This window comes from Oncorhynchus nerka, linkage group LG9b, assembly GCF_034236695.1.
Source record: "Oncorhynchus nerka isolate Pitt River linkage group LG9b, Oner_Uvic_2.0, whole genome shotgun sequence".
NCBI lineage: Eukaryota > Metazoa > Chordata > Actinopteri > Salmoniformes > Salmonidae > Oncorhynchus > Oncorhynchus nerka.
In genome coordinates this window covers 16,787,638-16,807,148 of record NC_088424.1, presented here as the reverse complement: position 1 = coordinate 16,807,148, position 19,511 = coordinate 16,787,638, and the positions used below count along the sequence as shown (strand labels likewise).

Here is a 19,511-nt window from a genome sequence, read left to right as displayed (position 1 = left end):
CAACAGCTTGGTATGTTGCCTTCATAATTGCCTGTCTAGCAGTAAAAATTAGGCCTGTTTAAGATAGTAGCAGTGGCAATGATGTGTGCGGTATTGGCAGTCTGCTTGACTATGAGACTTAATTTAATTCACTAGTAGTTGTAATTGGATATAGTGCTCCTTAATGATCCTAAGGACACCTGGGGCTCTCTGTATGCATACTGTCTCACTTCCCCAGAAATGGAACCAAATCTAGCCTTAAAGCTAGAATCCTCAATTGAAACGATAGCAAAGCGGACACCCCGTCCTGTGTTGTGGTAAAAAAGCTGAGGGATGGGCCTGGAGGATTGCAACCACTCTCAAATTCATAGACACGGCTATGGATACAAGGACTGACCGTCTATGATAGTTTCAATCAGGCTATACAGTCTTTGTTTACAAACGTTTTTAAACAAGCTATTATTTTGGGATCTGATGAAGTATGACAGTTGACCTAAGCTCGTGAGGCATTTATAAGTTATATTCTTTAATGGGCATTTTTAATACATTTCTAAGTCAAAAAATGAATGTAGCGACTACAGATTCCAGCTTTAAGAGGGGTTTCCTGGGAGGGGTCACCAAGCCAGTGACACAGGACCTGTTTGTCAGGTCTCTATGAGATATATTAAAGACTCCTGTAGGTATTTGAAGGCTTGTGTGTGTGTTTCCGTGTCTCTGCGGGTGCGTGTCTGTGTGTCCCCGTAAACAATCAGCAGTCCATTTCCAGCAGGAGCACACTTCATTAAGTACAGTCTGTCCTTCTGCTACACAGGCCACTTCATTTACTCTGAGAGCTAGAAGGGGGGGCAGGCAGACTTGGATTGATTTTACTATTCAAATTGAATGAGCCCACAGGCCCAAGTGTCGTTGGGGTAGATCACTAAGATGATCTGTCCTGTGATAAAGGGAGTAGTGCCATTTGGGACTCAGCCACGGCCTGCGTTACCTGCCTGTCTGTAGCCTGTCTTGTCTTCCCAGTAGCCATTAAACCCCAGCCCCGACTTGCACATATAGTGTTCTAACCACTTGGTTAGATTGGGAGGAAATGTACGTCCTGTTGGCACAGGAGGAGGGTAGTGCCATATTGTGTTTTTAAGTGACTTTTGACAGTTAAATCTAATGTGAAGTCTTGAAAGTCTCTCTTTTAGTTGCTGTAGGGTTATTGAGTACGCTGTGTATGGGTATCTGAAGTGCAAACTGTCATATTTGAGACACTCCTATCACTATCAAGTATCATCAACCACCATCTTGAGCCAGCAATAGCCAGCAGAATGTGTATCTACTGTAGTTTGATCAAATGATGTTAGTTTTTGCAGACAACATATTTGAGTCACTAAAATCACTCGCATCTTGATGCTGGGTGGGTGGGTGGGTGCATTGTGGGGCCCTATTGCCCCGAGCCAATAGTTTAATGATGGAGAACAGACAGTGTCTGCAACTTACCCCTCAACATTCACTCCCTGTGCCTTGCCTGGGGGGAGAGACGATGTCTGCATCCCAAATGCCACACTATTACATTTTTTAAAGTCACTTCTTTTGACCAGGGCCCACTGCGCAGGTTAGGAAAATGGAATTGTCACTCAATGAATAAAACAGAAGTCCTTAGAGAAGCTGCTATTGAAATGTGGCAGTGGGACTCGCCTGAGGCATCTGTGATGGTGAATGTGATTCACAAACCCTTTCAAGGAACATAGTGTTGTCTTGGGGAATAGAATGTGAATATTGTATTTTTCTTTACCTTTTCATAAATATCTGCCCCTGTCTGTTTCTTTCTTTGGAGAAAGGCTGCCCTCCCCTTTCTCTGTCTACACAATATCGTTTACGTGTAACCCACGGCGTCTCAAACCCATTTGTCGCGCTCAGAAACCAATTAACAAGCCATAACTCCGGTTAAGCATAGGACACGTTTCTATGAGACATGCTCTGTAGCCACTGTGAGCTTCGTCTGAAGGACAACAGGACTGTGGTTCAGACAGGCAGCGTAGCCCCCACCACTGTATGTCCCCCTCTCCGCAGCAAACAGTGCACTGTCATGGCAACAATGACAGTCTAACCGTATAAACGACGGTTATGGATGACGAACGTCATGAAAATAAAACAAGTCATGATGGGTAAAGAAAAAGAACCGCCATCTAAAATGTCATGACCGACACAGCCATCGTTTTTAATACTGAGGCGAGCTGTTGCCGTGGCTCCTCCGCCTTCTCCGGTGTCGCTGTCGGCTCTCTCGCGGGCGCTCTCTAGGTCTCCTGAGTCACTCCGGAGTCCTGGCTCTACTGAGACAGAAGATATACAGTACAATAGGAGCAATGTCCAGAGTCAGGGCACAGTGAGAGATGGCAGACTGAGGGTTATAGAGGGCTTTGTGCATTTTCAAAGGAGAGCAGCACCTGTCATGTCTGCCTGGCCAATTTTTTTTTCTTCAGGTTTGAATAGCAGCAAATACACAGGCTCTAATAGGGACTTTTATGTAGGTTACCTGTCTGTTGGGTCTTGTTTCCTACTTAGCGTTTTTGAATGATTTAAACCACACCACTCATTTCGGCGTGGAATGGAACATCATTCAACGTCTGTTCCGATAGGACTCCAGAAGCTTGGTTTGATGGGATGTCCAGAAGCTTGGTTTGATGGGATGTCCAGAAGCTTGGTTTGATGGGATGTCCAGAAGCTTGGTTTGATGGGATGTCCAGAAGCTTGGTTTGATGGGATGTCCAGAAGCTTGGTTTGATGGGATGTCCAGAAGCTTGGTTTGATGGGATGTCCAGAAGCTTGGTTTGATGGGATGTCCAGAAGCTTGGTTTGATGGGATGTCCAGAAGCTTGGTTTGATGGGATGTCCAGAAGCTTGGTTTGATGGGATGTCCAGAAGCTTGGTTTGATGGGATGTCCAGAAGCTTGGTTTGATGGGATGTCCAAGTGCTGTCACAGAGATCCTTTTAATCAATATAGGAGTTCTATCATGTCATTCTATGGCTGTTGTCTTGTGTTTTGCAGGATGAGGAGGAGAACAGCAGGATCGAGCCGATTGGCCGAGCTGATTCCTGTATGGACCACACCCCTCTGAGGTCCCTAGAGTAAGTTCCTCAGAAAGTTGTCCAATTACAGATAGAGGACTGTACGTCCCAATTGGCACCCTATTCCCTATATAGAATTACGGAATATAGCCCACTATATAGTGAATAGGGTGCAATTTGGGATATATACAGGGCTTTTGGCTCTGCCTCTTCCTCAAACTACCTGTCTGATCACCTGATGTTGATCACTAACAAGTAAAGGTAGTAGCATTCACATGTGGCAGGAGAATGAGTGCCAGTTAACTACCTAAAACCTCTGAGCTGAACCTAACCCCACACCACTGCTGTTATCGTTTCTTCTCCATGTTGTAATTCATGGAAATAATATTTCTAGATTCAGGAAAGGTAATATTTCGTTCAACAGGTTTGGAGAAAATGTTTTTAAACCCCTGGCTAACGTTCGTTGTTGGAACTCGGGTGAACCCAGCATCATCATCAACCATAAAACTGACCCATGTGCTGATCCATTGTCTTGGCGATATTAATAACTCTCATTGTTTTCTAACTGTCATTAACTCTCTTGCATGCCTCCAGTCTAATCTGCAGGTACAGTATGTCGTTGATATCATTTCACCCAGTAAGGACGCTTCGTATGCGTAGTACCTTTATCCTACAGGAAACAGAAACACGTCTGAAGGCTGTGGAAGGTCAAAGAACACAAGATCAACCATGTTTAAAAACACATTTGATACCATTTACTGAATAGAACTATCAAATCTAAATCTTAACATCTGGGGGGAAAAGTGGGAATCTGAAAGACCATCTGAAGGTTTAGAAATATATGTATAGATATATATGACATGTACAAATATTGTATACATAGTATTTATGGAAACCTCCCTTGACACTTAGAACTGGGTTCTGAATGATGCGTTTCTGTGACCTGGGATGTGGGGAGAAGCCCCTGGTGTGACGTTCATCCCTAGTGCTTCAGACAGACATGTTTTTTAAATTAATTTCTGCCTGCTCCGTTTGTTATGGTTTCTTCCCCCTTCCTTACTTCCAGTTGTTTTGCCCGTATGTGGTTTCACCCTCTCACCCCCTCCTCATCCATCATTGTCTCACAGTGACATTGTAAAGCTGGTAGAAGTCTCCAATGATGGCGGGCCCTTGGGGATCCATGTAGTACCTTTCAGTGCCCGGGACCGCAGGTAAAGCCCTCCCACTATTACAGCACCTGACAGACAGGCAGCAGGCTCACTGACGCTATGCAGGCCTGACACTGAGAGGGAGGGGAGGGGGGGGGACAGACAAAGAGAGACAAAGAGAGAGGGAGGGAGAGAGAGAGCTTAGTCTGCCATGGCCCCTGCATCCTCCTCGTGTGCCCCAGTGTACTACACACCCACTACACATGGACCTACACTTCATACACGTCATGCTCACACATCACGAAGCGATTAGCTAGTTTACAGTGATCAATCATGGTTGTTCCCGTGTTTGCAGGTGACTGTCATGTTCCTCCGTGACTCCCGTCTGAAGGAATTTGACATGATTTGAAGGTTGCGTCATACACATTTCAGTCCACATACGTCTCAGAAGATGTAAAGGATTCATTTATTTACTGGTCTTGCATTTATGTCCACTAGCACATACCTAGGTGTACAGTTCCTGGTCCCAAATCTGTTTGTGCTGTCAAGTTAACTCCTTGTCATGCCAAACAGGACAAGAAGTGGCAAGGAGTGGTATGATAGCATAAACAGACTGGTACCAAGGCTAGCTTATTCCCTCCAGAGTCAGAATCTTCCAGCCGAAGTTCTGGAAAAGCGGGGGATTTTGGGAAAGGCACGTCATCTCACAGTGTGTCTACATACCTGTGAATAATAAGTTATCTTTGAATAGTTTTAGCACATTTATGGTAATTTGCTTGATTTACATTGAACCCTGGCCTACTCGGTATTCAATATTTCAGCAAAGTCAGCATTGTTTAGCAGTCAGGAAGCCTGGAGGTTTACTATGGTGGATTACTGCACTGAAAGCCATCACATCTGAAAGCTTCCCGAACTCAAATGTGACGGAGCAGCATTTCTCTAAGTCCTACGTCTTACTGTCGACCTGACCATTTCTCCTGTCAGAATGATACTGTTTGGCATTTGGCAGTTCAGTCGGGAGCTGAACTTGGAATTCAGGTAAGAGAGACGCCACAAATAGTCCCTCGATCTCACACGCACTTAGCCAGAAAAACAGAATGAAAATGTATGCACTCACTCATTTAAGTCTGGTTAAGATGCCTAAAATGGAAATTAAAACCATACACGAGCCAATGGCCTCAGTGAGGATGCAGATGACATGAAGGACATGTTCCTACAGTAAAGTGTTGGTCATGTAGAGCCTAGACGTTTGCTGTAAAGCTTTTCAGTAGATCTCTTCCCAGGCCTGCTCTGAGTCTCACTTTGAACCCTGAAGGCTCTTGCACGGCTGCCAGCAGCATTAAACCAACGTCTGCTTCTGAATGTTTCCAGGACTCTAGGCCTGTTGGTCAAGCGCCTGGAGAGGGGAGGCAAGGCGCAGGAGCAGGGTCTGTTCCAGGAGAACGACTGCATCGTACGCATTAATAATGGAGACCTGCGGAACATCCATTTTGAACAGTAAGACACCTGTATCTACCGAGCCGGGGTGGACCACCGGTCCTGAGCCCCCTGCCCGCCAGTCCCTCCCCTGCTCCTCTCCCTCCATCTCCACGGCTTTGTCTTCTAACCGAAGCAGGGCCTCTGCTGCCGCCGCTGTTCTGTTGCAAAGCTAACCTCGTTCCTGTTTGACTCCTCCTAGGTTGATCATACTGTTGCGTCTTGGTAAAATGGAGTCTGGCTGCTGTCCTCTCCATACCTTCAATCCTTTCTATATCCCCATATATCTATCAGCTCCATTGGCTGCTGTGAATACTAACCCCTCCCTGTTTGACTCTTAGGTCAAGCCTACCTTCAGTAGGCGCTACCCACTCAGCATCCATTCCTTTGTCTCTCAGCTCCATTGGCTCCCTCACTACCCCTGCTTAACTTCCATAGCTTCTGATTTTCAGTGATTTCTCTCTCTCGCTCTCTCTCTCTCTCGCCCTCAGCTCCTCTGTCTGACCAGATCCTAACACCCTAACTGCTGCTGCTGCCTCCCATCCCACTCAGCTGCAGATACTGTTCCATAGAAATAGAATGAGTACTTCCTGCTTTACGCCTGTGGGTACACTCAAAATGGCCTGCCATTATGGCGTCATTGACTTGAATGGGGAGCCCATTCTAGCTAAAGCTTCTGAATACAATGTGAAGTCTCTCTTTGTCCTCTGTGTTCTACTGTATGTCTATGTCAACATCAACGGGCTGCTCCAGGTTTTGTGCTTTTCAGAAGCATCAGCACTACTGTCATGGATTTTCTGTGCACACACACTCACTCACAATAAACCTATGGCTATACTACAGCCCTCCCAGCCCCTTCCTTAAAGATATAACAAATACGCTCTTCTGACATTTAGCATGTGTAAAACTGTCTGTTTTCATATATTTAATTCAACCTCAGTAAATAACCTGGGATAGGAAACCGATTACATCTTGTCTGGGACTTGATCTAGCCTGAAATTGGGAAGTCACTGGGTGATATCCATTTCCTTTGGGAATATTATCAGTGGCTGGGAAAACAGCTAGAAATTTTGGCAAGGAATTGCAGGTTCATTGGGAGTGGAGTTATGTCTGTTCATCTTTTATTTGAGAGTGGAGATGTCTACATCCCAAATAGTACCCTATGCCCTACAGTGAGGGAAAAAGTATTTGATCCCCTGCTGATTTTGTACGTTTGCCCACTGACAAAGACATGATCAGTCTATAATTTTAATGGTGGGTTTATTTGAACAGTGAGAGACAGAATAACAACAAAAGAAATACAGAAAAATGCATGTCAAAAATGTTAAATTGATTTGCATTTTAATGAAGGAAATGAGTATTTGACCCCCTCTCAATCAGAAAGATTTCTGGCTCCCAGGTGTCTTTTATACAAGTAACGAGCTGAGATTAGGAGCACACTCTAAAGGGAGTGCTCCTAATCTCAGTTTGTTACCTGTATAAAAGACACCTGTCCACAGAAGCAATCAATCAATCAGATTCCAAACTCTCCACCATTGCCAAGACCAAAGAGCTCTCCAAGGATGTTAGGGACAAGATTGTAGACCTACACAAGCCTGAAATGGGCTACAAGTCCATCGCCAAGCAGCTTGGTGAGAAGGTGACAACAGCTGATGCGACCAAAATGGAGCTCTTTGGCATCAACTCAACCTGTCGTGTTTGGAGGAGGAGGAATGCTGCCTATGACCCCAAGAACACCATCCCCACCGTCAAACATGGAGGTGGAAACATTATGCTTTGGGGGTGTTTTTCTGCTAAGGGGACAGGACAACTTCACTGCATCAAAGAGACGATGGACGGGGCCATGTACCATCAAATCTTGGGTGAGAACCTCCTTCCCTCAGCCAGGGCATTAAACATGGGTTGTGGATGGGTATTCCAGCATGACAAAGACCCAAACACACGGCCAAGGCACAAAGGTCCTGGAGTAGCCTAGCCAGTCTCCAGACCTTAATCCCATAGAAAATCTGTGGAGGGAGCTGAAGGTTCGAGTTGCCAAACATCAGCCTCGAAACCTTAATGACTTCGAGAAGATCTGCAAAGAGGAGTGGGACAAAATCCCTCCTGAGATGTGTGCAATCCTGGTGGCCAACTACAAGAAACGTCTGACCTCTGTGATTGCCAACAAGGGGTTTGCCACCAAGTACTAAGTCATGTTTTGCAGAGGGGTCAAAAACTCATTTCCCTCATTAAAATGCAAATCAATTTATAACCTTTTTGATGTGCTTTTCTGGATTTTTTTGTTGCTATTCTGTCTCTCACTGTTCAAATAAACCTACCATTAAAATTATAGACAGATAATTTCTTTGTCCGTGGGCTAACGTACAAAATCAGCAGGGGATCAAATACTTTTTTCCCTCACTGTATATAGTACACTGCTTTTGCCCAGAGCCTATAGCCCCTGGCCTATGGTGCCATTGGGAGCGCATCCGAGATGACTGGCAATGTCACCTTTACTGTACTGTAACAGGTGTGGCTAACGAGACTACTGCTACGGCAACATTACACTCGATAGATGTTTTCAGTTCACACCTACCTTACCTCATGTTGAAGGGGTTTAAAAGGATTTCTCTCCAATCATTCTATGAAAAGCCCCATTCCTTTCATCTGTAGCCAATTGTGGGATTACATGATAAAACCTGGCAAACCTATTCTAAAGCTGTACATGGTTACTTTCAACAGGCTTTAGTCACTGACACACAGTGCAGGTGGACCACCACTAGTGTATAGTCTGTAACATGTCTGCGTGATCCTCCAGCCCTCTTTTGACTGTAGGGTCGCAAAATTCCAGTAACTTTCCCTAAACCTCCTGGTTTTGGAGGATTCAGAATTTCCTGCTTTTATTTCACTCGATTCCCAGAATCGTCCAACAGGATTTCCAGAACACCAAAGGAATGTTGGGGAAATTACCTGCGATTTTGCCACGCTGGTTGACTGTTGTTTTGGTTCTGCCTTCCCTCAGAGCCCAGAACATGTTCCGCCAGGCCATGCGTTCCCCGGTCATCATGTTCCACGTGGTTCCCAACCTGATGAAGGCCCAGTACGAGCAGCTGTCACACAGCGAGAGGAACCCCAACGTGGCCTACTCCTCTGGACGCTTCAGCCCCGACTCCCTAGCTAGCGAGAGAGGCAGCACCACCTCAGGCCTGGACCACACCCCACAGGTTTCTCACTATTTTTCTATACTCGCTGTCGTTGCTTTTAGAATGCAAGGCACATTCCTGTGAAAACAGACAATAAAATACTGTCTTATCTTAATTCACAGTCCCGTGGTCCCCATCCCCACCCTCACCCGGAGCAGGGAGACTCCTACACCCCTCTACCCCACCCCCATGGGGGCTCCATGGGCAAGCCCCCATCCGGCCACGCCCCCTCCCCTCACAGGGTGCTAAACTCAACCCCCACGGCGGGCTTCACCAAAAAGGTTGGCAGGAGACTCAACATCCAGCTCAAGAAAGGTCAGCATCCAACCCACACACACACACACACACACATACACACCTAAAGCTCAGCATCTGTTTAACCTCAGGAGGGCCGTGAGCTTTTCCTGACCATGGCCATCCCAAGGCCCAGAGTTGTTTTTTCCCAGGTCAGTTCATGTGGTCAGGAAAAGCTCCTGGTCCTACATATTGAATGGTTGGAATCCATTCTTCAGAGGTGGTTTGTGATTATCCCGACAGAGAAAGCATCGCTGTAATCCTCTCCAGCCATGGTGGGTCTGAGAAAATTGCCTTCTTTCCTTCCCTCATTCTAAGAATTTAGCTTCTCATCCTCAGAAGAAAAATAACTAGTGTTTAGGTTTGTGTGATGAAGTTGTATGAGTAAATTATTTTTATATTTAGGACTTCAAAGAAGACATTGTCAAATTGTTTGGTTCAAAATATATATTCATATTATCAGTCACTTCAAAATTAACACACAGTACCAGTCAAAGGTTTGGACACCTACTCATTCAAAGGTTTTTCTTTATTTTTACTTTTTAATAATAGTGAAGACATCAAAACTATTAAATACCACATATGGAATGATGTAGTAAGCAAAAACGTTTTAAACAAATGAAAATCTATTTAATATTTGAGATTCTTTAAAGTGCCACCCTTTGCCTTGATGACAGCTTTGCACACTCTTGGCATTTTCTCAACCAGCTTCACCTGGAATGCTTTCTTGAACAGTCTTGAAGGAGTTGCCACATATATGCTGAGCACTTGTTGGCTGTTTTTCCTTCACTCTTCGGTCCAACTCTTCCCAAACCATCTCAATTGGGTTGAGTTCGGGTGATTGTGGAGGCCAGGTCATCTGATGCAGCACTCCATCACTCTCCTTGGTCAAATAGCCCTTACACAGCCTGGAGGTGTGTTTTGGGTCATTGTCCTGTTGAAAAACAAATTATAGTCCCACTAAGCGCAAACCAGATGGGATGGCGTATCACTGCAGAATGCTGTGGTAGCCATGCTGGTTAAGCGTGCCTTGAATTCTAAATAAATCACAGACAGTGTCACCAGCAAAGCACCATCACACCACCTCCTCCGTGCTTCAAGGTGGGAACCACACATGCGGAGATCATCCGTTCACATACTCTGCGTCTCACAAAGACACGGTGTTCTGAAACAAAAATCTCAAATTTGGACTCCTCAGACAGAGACCTTTGGAAATCTGTCCAATGTCCTTTGCTCATGTTTCTTGGCACACCTGTTAATTGAAATGTATTCCAAGTGACAACCTCATGACAGCTTTGCATTCTCTCAAACTGCTTCATCAAGGCAAGGGGTGGCTACTTTGAAGAATCTCAAATATAAAATATATTTTGATATGTTTATATTTTGATATGTTTTTTGCTTACTTTTCTAAATGTTTAATTTAACTAGGCAAGTCAGTTAAGAACAAATTCTTATTTACGGCCTACCCCGACCAAACCCTAACCCGGACGACGCTGGGCCAATTGTGTGCCGCCCTACGGGACTCCCAATCACGGCCGGTTGTGATACAGCCTGGAATCAAACCAGGGTCTGTAGTGACACCTCTAGCACTGAGAGGCCGTGCCTTAGATCGCTGCGCCACTCGGGAGCTTTATTGCTACATGATTCCATACGTGTTATTTCATAGTTTTGACGTCTTCACTATTATTCTACAATATAGATGAAAATAAAGAGAACCACTGGAATGAGTAGGTGTCCAAACTTTTGACTGGTACAGTACGCTTCTCATTGCTCTTTTAATGAACAGACACACATCAGAATCAGTCAATGTTGCCTTAAATGTCAATAAAGATGGCTAAAAGGCCTCCCACTTTTGCCTGAAACGGTAGAGAGAAAATGTGTTGCAGATCCAGATTGATCCATTCATTCCAAATTCAACACATCTCTGGAGTGTATGTAGTGACTGACAGCTGGACAGAGTTGGCACAGCACAGGCCTCTGCAATAGGAGACACGCAGTCAGGCAGGTAGGCAGGCCATAGGAGACCAGTTGTGTGTGCCGGCACGGGCAACTGGGGGAGACAGAGGGCTTGTTGCTAGGCAGCCAATCGTCTGTGTAGTGTACACTATGTAAAAAGGCATGTTGAAAATCAACGGGCCGCTCCGTATGGCACACTAGCACTGCGTAGGGATCTCTTCACTGCCTTGGCCAGGTATGATGTATGTGTCCCAAACAGCACCCTATTCGCTATAGTGCACTATTTTTGACCACGGCCCATAGGGCTCTGGTTAAAAGTAGTGCACTATGTAGGGAATAGGGTGCCATTTATACAGTCCCCACAGACCACATCCAGGTGTGTATCATACTATTAGGTTTTTATTCACTTTCTTTTGAAAGGAGGCCTACATAAACATAGCACTGTTAATAACATCTACAGCCTTTGGCTTGTTTGTTGTGTTTTGAGTGCAGCAGACTGAACCTTATTTGGTGGATAGATTTAGTTGGTTTGTCGACATCTTAAAGGGATACTTCAGAATTTTGGCAATGAAGACCTTTATCTACTTCCCCAGAGTCTGATACCATTTTTATGTCTGTGTGTGCAGTTTGAAGGAAGTTGCTTACTAGCTTTGAGCGCAATGACTGGCAGTCTATGGTAACAGCTAGCTTTTACCATAGACTTCCAGTCATTGTGCTAATGCTAGTTAGCAATTGTGCTAACGCTAGTTAGCAACTTCTTTCCAACTGCACACACAGACATGAAAATGGTATCCACGAGTTAATCTGACTTTGGGGAAGTAAAAAGAGGGCTTTTTTGCAGAAATCCCGGCGTATCCCTTTAAGATGTCAACAGAACAAACTCACTGGCCTTTTCACAAAACACAAACTCTAACACAATCAATCTGGGATATTACAAGACTGATCTAACTTGTCTTGAAAGATCCCGTGTACCAAATGAAACACATTAATGCTAATGCCATTTATCGGTAACTATAATATGTGCCCGTCCTATGGTGGGAAGTTGATTGGCTCATTGACATGGAGGGGATTTAGATTGCTCTGAAACAGAATCCTCAGAGTGTTCTGGAATCCTCTCTGTGTTTGCCTTGCTTACATTACCATACACAGCTCAGACAGAGACAGAGGGGTTAGGCTTGGCAGACATTCTCCTAATGATCGGACTGTGGTGCCGGCAGGAGAGGAGAGAGAGAGATACCATCCTCAACCTCTGGACTCTGATTCAGGCCGGGAGGGTTCCGCAGGTCAACACGTTTTGTCTCAGCCTTTCATACTAGCTGTCCAGAATCCTTCCCATGTTGCATTTTCACTTTGGAATGCCTCATGGCCATGTCTGAATACCCATACTTGCGTTGTAAATAGGCTTTTTGGGGTATGCGAATTGAACACGTTTTATAGTAAGTGAAATTTCCAAACATTTAGTATGCTTTAAATGCCAGGATGTCATAGCCATTTTGGCTTTACATCTAGAAATCGCTGCATGCTATTGAGGGAGAGAATTGTCTTTTCCGACCCACGTGTTTGACAACAGCTGATAATCAAGAGAAGGGGACGCGAAATGAACAGATGGCGGGAAGCAACGCAATTGCAAATTAGATGACACGTTCTTGGTATGGGTGAGCCTAGTATGTTGATATTTGTTGCTTACTGCATACATTTCCACTAAACAGTACGTTCTAAATAGTATGTAGTATGTGTACTACACAGTGTGTCGTTTTGGTAAGTAGTAGGCAAGACACATTTCAAACACTGCCAGAATGTCTTGCTGCTGTGTAGACCTGACTGTACCTGTGACATGAGGGGAGTCCAAATGTGACGGGCGTTCTCGCGCGTTTCACATCCTCCTGTTTCCTCCCTTAGGTCCAGAGGGTCTGGGTTTCAGCATCACTTCGCGTGACGTCCCCATCGGCGGCTCGGCGCCCATCTACGTGAAGAACATCCTGCCCCGAGGAGCTGCCATCCAGGACGGACGCCTCAAGGCTGGAGACAGGCTGCTGGAGGTGAGACCCGAGACTCAGGGGATGCTTCAGTAAAACGCTCTCATTGTCTGTCTGGTCACCCTGTTTCTAGATCTCTGTTCCCAATGGTTTATGTTGTGTTAGCCTCTAATACGGTGTGACTTCTGGCACATGTTGTTTAGGCTCATAATAGTGTCTTGGTGGGATCAGTTCAAGTGAATGGCAGCGGGTTCCTCGGTGTGGGATTTAGGGGTCAAAATCGGAATGTGAATCTGTATGTTACTAATTGCCGTATGTGTTCCAGGTGAATGGAGTGGACTTGGTTGGTCGGACCCAGGAGGAAGTGGTCGCTCTGCTGAGGGCCACGCCTATGGGAGGAGCTGTGGGGCTGGTGGTGCTACGACAGGAGGAGACCTTCCTGGTAGGTCTCTCTGCTCCCCTAACACTGCAAACTCTACATTCCCTCCTCTTTAGGATGCTTAGAGTCCCCGTTTGTCATAATGTCCCCTACTCTCAGGAAAGTGTGTGTGTACATCAATATGCATGTCGTGGGGCCCTGTGGTTGTATGCGTCTTATACCTTGTCACGGTTAATCTCCCAAGTTCCCCAGTAAGTATTGTGTTTTCCTTCCATTCTCCTCCTCACACAACATGCCAATGCAGCATGCAGATTGATTGTGCTACTCTGGCACGGCGCTACTCTCTATTATCCGTGTCTATGTCCCAAATGGCATCCTATTCCCTACATAGTGCACTACTTTTGATCAGAGCCCTATGGATCTTGGTCAAATGTAGTGCACTATGTAGAGGGTGGGGCGCCATTTGGGACGTAGACCCTGATCCAAGTATTCTCGGTGGGAACCTGTAGCGCTCCGCTCCCTCAGAACAAATTGGATAGATTGATTGATGGATGGGTGAGAAAGCGGGCAGGTTAGGGACAGACTGAGAAATGCACTTGTTGTTGGGTGGAATATCAATCAGATTCAGAAACCACACAATAGGTCCTGTTCAAAAGTAGTGCACTAAATGGGGAGCCATTTGAAACGCAGCCATGGTATGTTGTCAGAGTGACTAGAGGGTGACTACTCAGTTTGAGATTATAATGGCACTAGGGTAGCCTAGTGGTTAGAGCGTTGGACTAGTAACCGAAAGGTTGCAAGTTCGAATCCCCGAGCTGACAAGGTACAAATCTGTCGTTCTGCCCCTGAACAGGCAGTTAACCCACTGTTCCTAGGCCGTCATTGAAAATAAGAATTTGTTCTTAATTCTTAACTGACTTGCCTAGTAAAATAAAGGTAAAATTAAAAAATCAAATTAAAATTAAAAATGCCATGTAATGTGTTTATATAGACGCGCCGTGTTTTAATTGAAAGGTTTTGACAATACACATGTTTTTTTTATGAAACAACACATCTGGGGTTCTGTTAGTGTGTCTGATGAAAGGAATAGGTAGAGTTAATGCTGGGGTTAGTGCTGAGGTCTAAATCATAGTGTATGTGTTCCAAATGGCACCCTATTACCTACAAAGTGCACTACTTTTGACCCTGGTCAAAAGTGGTGCACTATAAAGGGAGTAGGGTGCCATTTGGTGCGCAGACAGTCCCGCCGAGGTTGATCAGTATTTACTACCCAAGTCACTGGCTACTAATCGATCTCCCAACCAAACCGCCAGTATGCTTCTTTAACACCCGGGATGTTGCGCCAGGCTGAGTTATAGAACAGAGTAGCACTTAAATCCCCCCCCCCCCCCCCTCCCTGTTGTGATAATAATGGGCCAGAGTGTTCTCCTCTCACCATTAGTGGATCACTGCCACCAGCAACCAACAGCAGGTTCAACCAACCCCCTCCAACAGTGACAGTTATTACAACTGAAGACGCACACACCCTATTGGCTGGCTGTCACTCTGGGCCAATCATTCTGGCCGGGCTGAGTTAGATGTTGAGCCCAGGGGCGTTCATCCAGGCCTCATCGGGATCAATACTCATCTTTTGATTAGTCCAGAGCCTTTCTTTCACTCAGGAGGATGTGTCCCAAATGGAACACCCTTTTCCCTATGGGGCCCCGGTCAAAAGTAGTGCACTATGTAGGGAATAAGGTGCCATTTGGGATGCAAGCTAGAGGTATCTGTCTGCTATCTCGTCTGACACACATGACGGGGGGAGGGTATAAATATTACACAGCGGAGAGAACCGCTTCTACCCCCAGGGGGAAAACACAGGCCTGGTTCTTCTGACTCTAGTAGTGGGGAAGAGAGCTGGAGCAGCTACTCTGAGTTATTCCCCGCCCCCAGGCAATGATTACTGATATGCTGGTAATATCCATAGATGGGCTATAGTGGTACATGTGAGCGTGTAGTTTGGTAAAGAAATGCACTCTGTTGGAGTGTGTGAACACTGGGTAGCCCACTTCTACTGCACAGTACATTTACATTTAAGTCATTTAGCAGACGCTCTTATCCAGAGCGACTTACAAATTGGTGCTTTCACCTTATGACATCCAGTGGAACAGCCACTTTACAATAGTGCATCTAGGTCTTTTAAGGGGGAGGGGGAGAAGGATTACTTTATCCTATCCTAGGTATTCCTTAAAGAGGTGGGGTTTCAGGTGTCTCCGGAAGGTGGTGATTGACTCCGCTGTCCTGGCGTCGTGAGGGAGTTTGTTCCACCATTGGGGGGCCAGAGCAGCGAACAGTTTTGACTGGGCTGAGCGGGAACTGTACTTCCTCAGTGGTAGGGAGGCGAGCAGGCCAGAGGTGGATGAACGCAGTGCCCTTGTTTGGGTGTAGGGCCTGATCAGAGCCTGGAGGTAGTGAGGTGCCGTTCCCCTCACAGCTCCGTAGGCAAGCACCATGGTCTTGTAGCGGATGCGAGCTTCAACTGGAAGCCAGTGGAGAGAGCGGAGGAGCGGGGTGACGTGAGAGAACTTGGGAAGGTTGAACACCAGACGGGCTGCGGCGTTCTGGATGAGTTGTAGGGGTTTAATGGCACAGGCAGGGAGCCCAGCCAACAGCGAGTTGCAGTAATCCAGACGGGAGATGACAAGTGCCTGGATTAGGACCTGCGCCGCTTCCTGTGTGAGGCAGGGTCGTACTCTGCGGATGTTGTAGAGCATGAACCTACAGGAACGGGCCACCGCCTTGATGTTATTTGAGAACGACAGGGTGTTGTCCAGGATCACGCCAAGGTTCTTAGCGCTCTGGGACGAGGACACAATGGAGTTGTCAACCGTGATGGCGAGATCATGGAACGGGCAGTCCTTCCCGGGAGGAAGAGCAGCTCCGTCTTGCCGAGGTTCAGCTTGAGGTGATGATCCGTCATCCACACTGATATGTCTGCCAGACATGCAGAGATGCGATTCGCCACCTGGTCGTCAGAAGGGGGAAAGGAGAAGATTAATTGTGTGTCGTCTGCATAGCAATGATAGGAGAGACCATGTGAGGTTATGACAGAGCCAAGTGACTTGGTGTATAGCGAGAATAGGAGAGGGCCTAGAACAGAGCCCTGGGGACACCAGTGGTGAGAGCACGTGGTGAGGAGACAGATTCTCGCCACGCCACCTGGTAGGAGCGACCTGTCAGGTAGGACGCAATCAAGCGTGGGCCGCGCCGGAGATGCCCAACTCGGAGAGGGTGGAGAGGAGGATCTGATGGTTCACAGTATCGAAGGCAGCCGATAGGTCTAGAAGGATGAGAGCAGAGGAGAGAGAGTTAGCTTTAGCAGTGCGGAGCGCCTCCGTGATACAGAGAAGAGCAGTCTCAGTTGAATGACTAGTCTTGAAACCTGACTGATTTGGATCAAGAAGGTCATTCTGAGAGAGATAGCGGGAGAGCTGGCCAAGGACGGCACGTTCAAGAGTTTTGGAGAGAAAAGAAAGAAGGGATACTGGTCTGTAGTTGTTGACATCGGAGGGATCGAGTGTAGGTTTTTTCAGAAGGGTGCAACTCTCGCTCTCTTGAAGACGGGAGGGCGTAGCCAGCGGTCAGGGATGAGTTGATGAGCGAGGTGAGGTAAGGGAGAAGGTCACCGGAGATGGTCTGGAGAAGAGAGGAGGGGATAGGGTCAAGCGGGCAGGTTGTTGGGCGGCCGGCCGTCACAAGACGTGAGATGTCATCTGGAGAGAGAGGGAGAAAGAGGTCAGAGCACAGGGTAGGGCAGTGTGAGCAGAACCAGCGGTGTCGTTTGACTTAGCAAACGAGGATCGGATGTCGTCGACCTTCTTTTCAAAATGGTTGACGAAGTCATCTGCAGAGAGGAGGGGGGGAGGGGGAGGAGGATTCAGGAGGGAGGAGAAGGTGGCAAAGAGCTTCCTAGGGTTAGAGGCAGATGCTTGGAATTTAGAGTGGTAGAAAGTGGCTTTAGCAGCAGAGACAGAGGAGGAAAATGTAGAGAGGAGGGAGTGAAAGGATGCCAGGTCTGCAGGGAGGCGAGTTTTCCTCCATTTCCGCTCGGCTGCCCGGAGCCCTGTTCTGTGAGCTCGCAATGAGTCGTCGAGCCACGGAGCGGGAGGGGAGGACCGAGCCGGCCTGGAGGATAGGGGACATAGAGAGTCAAAGGATGCAGAAAGGGAGGGAGAGGAGGGTTGAGGAGGCAGAATCAGGAGATAGGTTGGAGAAGGTTTGAGCAGAGGAAGAGATGATAGGATGGAAGAGGAGAGAGTAGCGGGGAGAAGCGAAGGTTGGGACGGCGCGATACCATCCAGTAGGGGCAGTGTGGGAAGTGTTGGATGAGAGCGAGAGGGAAAAGGATACAAGGTAGTGGTCGGAGACTTGGAGGAGTTGCAATGAGGTTAGTGGAGGAACAGCATCTAGTAAAGATGAGGTCAGCGTATTGCCTGCCTTGTGAGTAGGGGGAAGGTGAGAGGGTGAGGTCAAAAGAGGAGAGGAGTGGAAAGAAGGAGGCAGAGAGGAATGAGTCAAAGGTAGACGTGGGGAGGTTAAAGTCGCCCAGAACTGTGAGAGGTGAGCCGTCCTCAGGAAAGGAGCTTATCAAGGCATCAAGCTCATTGATGAACTCTCCGAGGGAACCTGGAGGGCGATAAATGATAAGGATGTTAAGCTTGAAAGGGCTGGTAACTGTGACAGCATGGAATTCAAAGGAGCGATAGACAGATGGGTAAGGGGAGAAAGAGAGAATGACCACTTGGGAGAGATGAGGATCCCGGTGCCACCACCCCGCTGACCAGAAGCTCTCGGGGTGTGCATTAGGTGGAGACTTACATTTCCCTCACTAACTTTAAACATCAGCTGTCTGAGCAGCTAACCGATCGCTGCAGCTGCAGCTGTACATAGTGCATCTGTAAATAGCCCACCCAATCTACCTACCTCATCCCCATATTGTTTTTACTTTTCTGCTCTTTTGCACACCAGTATCACTACTTACACATCATCATCTGCTCATATATAACTCCAGTGTTAATCTGCTAAATTGTAATTACTTCGCTACTATGGCCTATTTATTGCCTTACCTCCTCACGCCATTTGCACACACTGTATATAGACTCTCTTTTTTTCTATTGTGTTATTGACTGTACGCTTGTTTATTCCATGTAACTCTGTGCTGCTGTTTGTGTCGCTGATGTGCTTTCTCTTGGCCAGGTCGCTGTTGTAAATGAGAACTTGTTCTCAACTAGCCTACATGGTTAAATAAAGGTGAAATAAAATAGTCAATGGATGGTAGTTTGGATTTCTGTCAGTCTATTCCAGGGGTATTCAAATGTGAGCCTGGAGGTCCAGAGAACTGCTGGTTTTCTGTTCAACCTGAACAATTAATTGGACCCACCTGGTGTCCCAGTCCTTAATTAGAGGAGGAACATGAACATCAGCAGTGGAACTGGCTTCAAGGGTCCAGATTTGAATTAGCCCGATGTGCTCCTCCTTCAGTTAGATTTGATGTACAGTATTGCTGCAAACATGTGTCATTGACTACTGTTGTATCTTCTGACACCCTGTTTCCTCTAGAATGCAGAGCCTCAGATGCAAAGCCCCAGAGATTTGGTAAGAGTCACCCAAACCTTGTGTTTACCTGTTCCCTGTCCCCTACACTGAGTCAGTGGAGGCTGGTGAGAGGAGGATGGCTCATGATAGTGGTTGGAAGCAAATGTCAAGAAACCATTCGTTCTCTTCCAGCCAGTACTTTGAGCCTGTTCTTCGCTAATACAGCATAGAAAACTCCCAAGACTGTGCACGTCACGTAGGTTCAGATTGTCCTCTGCTGTGCCTGTTAGTAACGTGGTAGATATTTTCAGGTGTGTAAATTTCGACCGTTGTCAAACGTGATTAATGTATGATGGTGTGCAGTCAAACGAAATGTACTTTATTGCACAATTCTGCATGTCCCGTGATGCTCTGATGTAGGAGTTCAGTGGAATACCGTAGAGAAGGGTGTGTTTTCACTACTTGAATAATCTGCTCAGGGACACGCCCATTGAT

At 46.6% G+C, this 19,511-nt stretch overlaps 1 protein-coding gene across 4 annotated transcripts in view; it reads left to right on the top strand.

Moving 5' to 3' along the window:
* LOC115114349 (partitioning defective 3 homolog) overlaps positions 1-19,511 on the top strand; it is a 261,780-nt gene that overhangs the window by 129,193 nt on the left and 113,076 nt on the right. For 3 of the 4 annotated variants that reach the window (XM_029642503.2, XM_029642504.2, XM_029642502.2), the window contains exons 6-13: positions 3,012-3,091; positions 4,159-4,242; positions 5,551-5,676; positions 8,657-8,858; positions 8,960-9,152; positions 12,987-13,126; positions 13,389-13,505; positions 19,041-19,076. In XM_029642503.2, coding sequence (XP_029498363.1) covers positions 3,012-3,091; positions 4,159-4,242; positions 5,551-5,676; positions 8,657-8,858; positions 8,960-9,152; positions 12,987-13,126; positions 13,389-13,505; positions 19,041-19,076 — 978 coding nt within the window. The remainder of the gene's footprint in view (positions 1-3,011; positions 3,092-4,158; positions 4,243-5,550; positions 5,677-8,656; positions 8,859-8,959; positions 9,153-12,986; positions 13,127-13,388; positions 13,506-19,040; positions 19,077-19,511) is intronic. The other variant, XM_029642505.2, reaches the window with a different exon arrangement.